This window comes from Aphanomyces astaci (genome assembly GCF_000520075.1).
Source record: "Aphanomyces astaci strain APO3 unplaced genomic scaffold supercont1.9, whole genome shotgun sequence".
In the NCBI taxonomy this organism is placed as follows: domain Eukaryota; phylum Oomycota; class Saprolegniomycetes; order Saprolegniales; family Verrucalvaceae; genus Aphanomyces; species Aphanomyces astaci.
This window is the reverse complement of record NW_009798272.1, coordinates 1,463,277-1,472,557: the sequence shown is the minus strand read 5'-3', so window position 1 is coordinate 1,472,557 and position 9,281 is coordinate 1,463,277. Positions and strand designations below refer to the sequence as shown.

The window sequence follows — 9,281 nt, the reverse complement described above, 5'->3', positions numbered from 1 at the left end:
GAGCACGACTGGGTCACCAACTGTAGTTCTGCTCTTACCAAGAGGTCGACCGACCTTCACAGACACACAGCATTGTATGTTGTCAGGTAGTGGCACCCGTGCGGTGTCGTTGCCTGTCGGTGCCATCACGGTTGGCTTGCGATGGTTGCAATTGTTGCAGTGTATTAATAAAACTACCACGTTTTATATCAGCCAATGACAGAACACTGGGATAGCTTTCGTTTTAGATGGTGGTGCAATTCGATTTAGGTTAAAACGTCGGACGTTTTAGAAGCTAAAAACACGGGCAAAAAATGTGAAAAGCACAATACTGTACTGGTACTTCATACCAGTAGTAGTCGTTTCGTTCAGTATAAAGGAAATCTCGTCCATCCTATTAATAGTGGTTAATTTTGAACTTGTGCGACATTGCAAAAAAAACGATGTCGCGCAAGTTCAAAATTGATACTTTATCCGGAAATGGTTATTATTGGAGTCCCCATCTGTCTACCAAGGTACTTCACCCGTTCGATGACCGCAACAATGCCCCAACTTCGGCTTCAGTGGGCTACATCCGTCACCTCTCCATGACGCTCATCCATGTGTTCTAGGCTCCACGTCCACGTGCGCAAGTTTGACATCTCGTGCGACCCGCACAAGCCCGCTGCAGTCCTCGTCGCCTATGCAAGGGCCTTGTCAGCAAGCCATCCTCCCGCCATCCCACTCGAAGGGCTGTTCAACAAGTCTCGGCAATGCGGTAACTAGGTGCATACAACATGCGTTCAGTGGATAGCCATGTGTGTGGCTTATTGCTTTTAGTGGTGGACTTGCGGGATCCTATTCACATGAGCATTGGGCCCCATGACGACGTCGAGGCCATGTCAGCGTTACTCGTGCCAGATGAGTCCTTCACCGACCACCTGCCTTTTGCGTGTCCCACCAACAACAGCGACCGCCGGTTCCTCCAGCAGCTACGGGCGCTGGACGTGATGGGGCAGCCGCTTACTCGAGTGGCCTCGTGCCAAGAGCGAGCCGTGAAGCGAGATGCTTCGAGATTCGTGGCGCTGATGCATTTGTATTTTACCACTCCATTTGACGACCAGGGCGCGTTTATACCCCCCCCAAAGGCACTGGGGAAAGATGTCGCGCCCCCCCCCCAGAGAGGACTTCTAGAGGTCGAAGCACACAACAGTGTTCGACCACCGAATGCTCCAAGTGCCAACTCGAGGTTGGCCACAGAACCAGTCGCGGTGTCACTGGTGTCCAGAAAACCTCGCGGCGACACTTCAACTGTTGCCGTGGTAGTCGACGCCGAATTTGACGTTGTGTTTACGCAACACGCGGTTGGGCTCAAGCTGGCGTACGTTGTGCCACGTCAGAGTGTGCAATTTCTCACCGTTAAAGTAGCATGGACACCCACCGAAAGTTCCCCACCGTTCGAGAATGCCTCCCCGATTTGGAAGCCAGTCAGTACCCCACGATTGTCCCCGGCGTGGTCGTTCTGGCTGTGAACGGTACAGGGTTACTACATTAAGTGTTGACATATGGTGCTGAGTGAATTGTGATTGTAGGCAAATCTGTCGTGTCCATTGGACTCAGGCGAACACTCACCGCCTTGCGCGAAGCCGCCCGACCGGCCGTTGTTCGGTTTGGTCACCTCAAACCGGCCACTGTGTCGACTTCGAGGCACGATGTGTTGTAGCCAAAATGTTAATTTGTACTACTAATAACGTTACGTAGTTCCGTGCGTGTCACCTGAAACCTGTAATTTCTGCGCAATGGCTCCATTCAGGAAATGATAAAGTGTTAGAGGTTACTGTTTTAGAGGATATCGTACAGCATATCAGAGGTTTTGGTAAAATAACCGTCCATGACGCTATCGGGTGCAGGAGGCATTAATTATCCAGTACCACAATACAACTTATCCGGTCAAATTTGGTTCTCAGTAGCGGTTTTGGGCCTCATCAACGTTTGTACGTATTAATACTGTCCTTTTCGTTGAAATTTCGACTTGACAGCTGATTCGAGAATCGATTTGAGGCAGATTTTATGTATTACTAGTATTCTCAAGTAACATTATATTTGTCAAGTTCATTCGAAGGTCCAAATTCGAACAGATTTGACAATATTGTGCTTTTCATGTAATTTGCCCGTTGTTTAACTGCGTTTCATCAAGTTTCTCGTAACGTTAGTACTTTGAAGTATGTATAACAACCAGACTTTTAAAATAATATAAGCTCGATTGAAGATAAAACAACGCTAAACTTAAGTTAAGCATTTCAGCAGAATAAAACACCGCTTACTTTTTTCAGCCGCTAAGTAATCGAGTTGCAGCACCAGACCAACTTATGCAGCGCAACCACCAGTTCATCACGATGCATACCGTATTAGGATGTGAAATGGGAGTACTATACTTCGTGTAGTCGTAGTTCACCCTTGCTTTCCACGTACAGTATAACGTTAGTACAGATCAAGTGTTGTACTGTAGGTACGGCATAACGTTAGCTTTGAATCATTGGACAGAGCGACGACTATACGCATAGCCCAACTATATCCCTAACGTTATAAATTACTCGGAGTAGTTAATGTTGTAGTGATCACGGATGGGAGGTCATGTGTGGCCATAGCTGCTTCGTTTCATTGCGGCAAGCACCTTGACGTGTTGACGTAAAGCAAGTTGTTTGCCCAGAATCAAAACGGCAAACAACTTGTGTCATGAAAGTGCCTGTAAAACTCACCTTCAGCCAACCAAGCATGACATTAGACGAAGTTACTTTAAACAACGCACCCAACGTTATTCAAGTTACTTTAGACGTTATGAGAAATCTTTAAACAATGAATTTAACCCTGGAATTGCCAAAAAAGGTGCAATGCACAATACCTACTACAGTACTGTAACGTTACTGTTACTGTATTCTTACAGCTATACTACTACAGTACGTAGTATTAATAACAGTTAGTACTGCACTTATTGTCGATTTGATACAAATTTGGGGAGGGGGTGCAATCGAATCGCGCCGACCAAACCGATCCACGATCTGATTGGTTGAATTTCATTGAGAAGGTTTTGATTGGCTAATAATTTTGAGCTACTCTGAGGTAGCCAATCAAATCGATTTAAATTCCAACGAGAAACCATGCCACAAAACGAAATTTCACTCGAAAGCAGAATATCTTGAACTGCATTATTGGCTTTGTACACCATACTGCGTATTTCAGCCGTATCGCTTGCATGTTGCATGCATCCCACGTTGACAAATTCTCGAGTATTGTAGTCCTACGTACAGTACTGTACATACTACCATGCAACACCCAATTTGCAATACAATAAAAAATCCTGGTTGGTGTTCACAATATCGTTACCAGTTGTTCGCGTTTGTTCATACAGTATCAACTCATTTACTTCACCTTTGCTTCTTCGACATCTTCCTGGGGCGTCGGGCTTTCCGAGCTCAACGGGACCTTCTCCAGCTGCGCCTCTTCGTCATCTATGTCCGTTGATCGTTGTCTTCTCTTTCGACACAACAGCGTCGCCACGCCCACCAGGACGAGCGCACTGATGGCGCCCGCGGCCAGGGCGACCCCCGCCACTTTGGTTTTGTCTTGGACGATGTCGTGCATCACGCCTTGAGCCATCGACGACAAACTCGTTTCGTTGGTTGGGGGGCGGACGTAGTGCAGCGGTTGCGCATCAAAGCGCGCTTTTTCATGGGGGGACTCACACACCCCGACCCCCGACTTGGCGTCGACCGTGAGCCAGTTGATCAAGACCCCCCATCGATCCTCCCACCCACACTCGGTGAGTCGCAGCGCCGGGGCTTTGTCTGTGACACTGTTCGGTGGCTCCAACAAGAGCGAAAACTTGCCAGCCAGCGCCACGAGATCCCGCAGCCGACAGTCGGCGTGTGCGACAACGTGATATGTGCCGTTCCAAGTCTCGACAAACACAGGTTCGGCTTTAAACAATGTGCACACGTCGTAGTTATCGCGGTAGTGCGCAAACGCGTCGTTCATGGCAGCCCACACATGTTCTGGGGCGGACGGGACGACTTGCCAGCCAAGTTCGGGGGGTGGAATCGTGATCGTTGTTGGAGCCGCCGTCGGGTGACTGGAAGGGGGGGTATGGTATTTGAGTGGGGGGGTGGCTGGTGATGGCGACGTTGTCGCATGAAATGTGGTAGCTGGGAGGGTGGAGCTATGGGGTTTGGTCCATTCCGGAGTGTTGGCCGGTGGATGCTTCTTGGTGTGACGTGGCGAGGTGTCTGGCGTTGTGGAAGGATGAGATGGGGCAACGATCGTGGCATCGGACAACGACGAGTTAACTGGCGCGGACGACGCATTGGTGGAATTGATGCTGGCAAGATGGAGTCGGCCTATTGGTGGCGAAGTGGTTGACCGAACTGAGGACGGGTGGACCACGATGGTAGCGTCGTGAGTTGCGATGCCACCGGTCGAAGGCGGCGGCGGGATTGGCGTCGCAAATAACACGACGGCGAACGACTCGTCGTCGACGTCGTCCTCATCTTCATAATCGTTCTCGTTGTCATCAAGATCGTCGTCGACTAGGTCCCCGGGACACGGGTCGAACTTGCAGTGGAGTTCCTTGTTGCGGTAGACTTTCGTTCCGTCGTCGCACACTTGGTGGTCACGCTTGCAATGTTTGCTCTTCTTCGCCATGTCCTCTGCATCCACGCCAGACAAGGCCACCAACGCCACCACCGTCATCAGCTTGACCCAGCTTAGCATTATTTGTCGTGCCAGCAATGAAAAATGCAACGTGGTTGTCGTTGGCGCGACCTGATTCGGAAGTGTTATTATCCGGTTGGGAGAGTTTGGACAAGGCAAATCCGGATAAATGTTGCTTTCTGATTGGACGTGGCCATGCGACGACTTTATCGGTCGAAATATTTAGGGTGCATCTGTTACTGTACAGATAACGACGGAAATAATTGCCAAATGGTACTCTTCAAATACTACGAAGTACTACGTAGTATCTATCAATTTGTATGATCAATATTATTTTACAAATCGAGTACTACTCTGTATTTTAATTGTAACCTGCATCGAAGTGTCACAGAAATGACGTCGGATTGGCCAATTTTCAACCAATTGGAGACTTCAAAACTAAACGACGACGACGACGGCAAAGTGTCAAAATATCAAATCAATTTCGTCCGCCAAAATACCGTAAAACACACACCGATTGAAATCACACACATCAACCTACAGGTACATACTGTACATGGAATTAACATGCCTTTCACAAACTGTGATGTTATCGTTGACATCTTAAGAACCTAGGCTCTCATGTTGCACGCATGTTGATCTCCTCCTGGCAGAACTGACGGTTTTTGTTATATCCTTGTATTCGCTGTGCCGTATACTGTACTATGTACTAGTACAGTCAACGACAGATTTTAGGGAACACCCGAAGTTTCCTAACATATGGGAAATTGTAGCCAATCAAATGGGAAATTATAACCAATCAAATTAAAAAAAAGAGCATTAATCTAACATGATTGGCCAAAACCAACTCTGGCGCGAAAACATTTAAAATTCGCGGGCACTTGGCAGTCATGACTCGACACCAGTCACTTTGAGATATGCCACCAAAGGACCGCGACAAAATCAGCCCCAAGAAGAAGCCACGTCAGCGGTATACGCACGCCGTAAAGCTCGCTGTGGTCTTCCAAATGCACACAGCATCCACCCGCGACCTCGAGGCAGCAACTGGCATTCCAAAGAGCTGCGTTGCCCGATGGATGCAGCAGGCGACTCAACTCCTCCTTGCTGACGGCCCACTCAAGCGTTACAACCTCAGTGGTGCTGGCCGCCCTGAAGAGATCCCCGACACGGCTGCTCTTGTCGCCTACGTGCACAAGTTTCGTGCTGCCGAGCATGCTGTCACATGTACTCACCTAGTAAACTTCCTCAAGCGCCACCACCGACCGTGGCTTGACGTGTACCTAGCCACCAAGAAAGCCGGGTACCCCTCCCTGCTGCGTCTGCTGCAGCAATGTTGTCACCGCCACGGATTCACAGGCCAGAAGGCCGCTAGGTCCAAGAAAACATAAGCTGACCTTGAAGCCATCCGCGCTGAATTCGCAGCAGACTACCACAAGGCCTTCGACGGCTTCAGCCCGGACACGGTCATCAATGTTGATGAAACTGGCATGACGTATGACATGCCACCGCATGCCATTTGGTCAGTTCGAGGTGGTTCGGCCAAAATCGCCGCTGGTGAGAAGAACTCATATCGCATGACTGCTGTTCTGGCAGTGCGAGCGAATGGTGAGAAGCTTCCAATTCAGTATGTCATGCGAGGCAAGAAGGGCGGCGCCATTGAGAAGACTGAGTTTGATGGATTTCCTATTGCCCATCACTATGCCGTTCAAGAGAAGGCCTGGATGGACTCACGTATTTGGCCGATTTACCTGCGACAACTTCTCAAGCCACAAGTCCGAGAGCCTTCGGTACTGTTGCTTGACAATTTCGACCCCCATGTAAGCAAGGAAGGACGCAAGATTGCAAGCGAAGAAGCTGGATGCATTGTTGCGGCCATCCCTCCCAATGCAACAAGCCATGTGCAGCCATTGGATGTAGGTATTATGGCCCCTTTCAAGCGTCATTTGCGGAACTTGTGGCTTGAGGAAGAACTCATAGAAGGTAGTGATAGCGAGGAGGATGTAGATCTCATGACTGTCCCGGCGCAAAAAAAGCGTCTAGCTATGATTCATCGTGCCATTAAGGCATTTGGACGTATTACGCCGGAAGAAATCTGTCGTAGTTTTGCCAAAGCTATTCCAAAGCAATAAATATGTTTTCTCCAATCATTAGTTTAATTTACGAAAAATGGAAAAAATTCGACGGGCCCGGGACTCGAAACCGGGGCTCACTCAAGCACACAACGTGTTTTACCACTGCGCTATCGCGTCAAACGCTTATCTTTATGTGTTGTCCATCGATACAGCTAATTTAAAATATAGGATGTGTTTGACTGTGAAATTCTGCAAATTGACTTGCTCTTGTCTGGTTGGCCACAAACTCGAACGAATTTCGAAGTACTTCGTCCAATGATCTTCCGTCATTATCAGAAATTCGAAGTACAGGGTGTCCCCTAAAATCTGTCGTTGACTGTACTCGATATACAGTACAGTACCGGTACCTGCATCCGATGTTCTAGAAAGGTACTATTTCTGTCCTTCTCAACAACAGCCCAGTACTTGAATTGATTTGCATGCTATATATTTCGATCAAGGGAGGTTAAAATATATTCGACATGATTTCTCTTACAAACAACAAGTTCAAATGACCATTGATTTGGGCGTCAGCTGTTTTAACTTCAAGTACCCACGGATAGATATTTAAACTTGGATAGGTATTACATGCCTATCTGATATTGTACTTACCACTTATCGCCGCGATCTGACTCTGACACCTTGTCTACAGGTAGCCAATTAGAGTCTGAAGAGCTTCCCAATAATTACGGTACCGGACCGGTACTGTACGCGTAAGCTCTTCAATATAATTACTTAAGTATGTAAGTATGCACTGATTGACCCTTTGCCGACTTCTCGCGCAGATTCTATTGATGCGATTAGAGACTTTTAGCAAGTGCTAAATGTGAGTAGTTTACATACTTTATACTTCGTTCGATTTTATCGATGTCTGAAGTTGGAAGTTTAAAGAATTCAGATTTAGCAAGTCTGAAAAGTAAATCTCGACACACCAAGCCAACACCATTCATTATTCCTTCTCCTGTTCTTAGTCTGTGCCTACCGGTATGACGTTATTGCGCGCAATTCAACGAGAGACACATAAGGGCGTGTAGAATGTGGATTTGTGTATCATGTGCGACGTTATAAAACGATAGTCATCAAACGCTTTGGACTGTTGGGACTCGGACTAGCTCAGCGGTCCTAATGCCCGCTGCTTTCGAAGTTTGAGGATCTTGAGTCAAGATTCTCCTCTGTTTGGCCGTCAAGTATCATGGCGACCAAACACAGGTTTACGTAGTCAGGACCGAGCTCACCGCCCGTCGTCCATGCCTTGGCATAGGGTGATCAGGCGGCAATCATCGGCGGCTTGGTGCGCGGCGGCAGGGAGTATACTGTGATGTGCAGCCCTGAGCTACAAATTCAGACTAGCGTCCTGCATCACTGTACATACCCGCGCTTGTGCACTATCCTAACACTACATAGTCTTAACTACCCATGCGTCGGCTGAAGCGAGTCGGAGCATGTTGGAGATTTTGGCAAGCAAACCTCAATAGAGAAATTTGATTGGCTCGGAAAGTAGTCAGATGTCTGCGGACTTCGAGGCCAAAAGTGTGACTGTTTCCGAGCAAAGTCTGCAAGCTTCGAAGTTCGAATCGAAGTTTAAGTCTGGAAAGTCAAGATTTCTCACTTGCTAAAAGTCTCTATTATAGCGTTCTATAATCTACATTAAACAGTCAATCGTTGAGCATTTGGTAACTGGGGACGAGTATACTCACAATTAATTACTTGTTTCTGTTGGATATTATGAATATACGGGTGGTCGTGATACAGAATAATTGCTATTTTCTATTATTTGTTGATAAGAAGTTGACATTACATCATGCGTGCCGTCGTGGTGAAAATAGTCACCGATTGGCCAGAATGTGTGAAATTATCCAAATTTCAAGTGATTGCGTTTGGATATTAATATTCCGAAATTCTGCGTAGTACCACTTGGCAATTATTTCCGTCGTTATCTGTAACATTTCAAAAACAATACTCCCGGAGTACTACGTTGTACTAACATTTGACATCTCCATAGGTATTACTGAAAGTAAAGTGGTTGGACGCATTCGACGTCGACGGCATTTTGCACGTGTGAGAATGGTATTGTAGTTAGCGGGTACTATAAAGAACTAGTTTATCAGTTGTTCTACACTCTGCGTAGCCTCAGAGGTATGAACGGAGCAGGGCTGACTGGTTAGCGGTTGGGGCAAACATACTTGCTACAAACAAATTGTTTCGTAAAGTAGTGCTAGTTCAGTGAAACTCCTGATGAATTCTTGTATATTTCAACGAATTCTTCCAGGGATATGAACATCACTAAATCGTGAAGGTAGTCACTATCCTTCTAAAGAACAAACTCCATTGGATTGCTACTTGCCAAAACCTGAGCAAGAAATTAAGTTGTGGAGGTACAAAATGACTTTATCGATTGAGCAAGTTATAAGCCAAGCCTTTGGCGCGTAGCATGTCGGTTTGACGATTAGGCGGTGGTGGATGGGCCCCGGGTTCAAAGTTTTTCCCAAAATCAAAATTTTTGCA

At 47.2% G+C, this 9,281-nt stretch overlaps 2 protein-coding genes across 4 annotated transcripts; both read left to right on the top strand.

Annotated features, from left to right (window-relative positions):
• The first annotated feature begins 490 nt into the window (after window positions 1-490).
• H257_05254 (hypothetical protein) lies at window positions 491-1,739 on the top strand. Of its 3 annotated transcripts, XM_009830055.1 has the most exons (5): window positions 491-542; window positions 591-736; window positions 799-1,339; window positions 1,387-1,493; window positions 1,551-1,739. In XM_009830055.1, exons 1-5 carry the CDS (start codon window positions 511-513, stop codon window positions 1,679-1,681), a joined length of 957 nt encoding a protein of 318 aa, XP_009828357.1. In that variant the 5' UTR covers window positions 491-510; the 3' UTR covers window positions 1,682-1,739. The 3 variants fall into 3 exon arrangements, with proteins under 3 accessions (XP_009828357.1, XP_009828358.1, XP_009828359.1); XM_009830056.1 differs by having other exon boundaries at window positions 491-736; XM_009830057.1 differs by lacking the exons at window positions 491-542; window positions 591-736 and having other exon boundaries at window positions 737-1,339.
• A 1,489-nt stretch (window positions 1,740-3,228) lies between these two features.
• H257_05253 (hypothetical protein) lies at window positions 3,229-4,776 on the top strand. Its single transcript, XM_009830054.1, has one exon. The coding sequence runs from the start codon at window positions 3,688-3,690 to the stop codon at window positions 4,129-4,131; it is 444 nt and encodes a 147-aa protein (XP_009828356.1). The 5' UTR covers window positions 3,229-3,687; the 3' UTR covers window positions 4,132-4,776.
• Window positions 4,777-9,281: the final 4,505 nt, after the last annotated feature.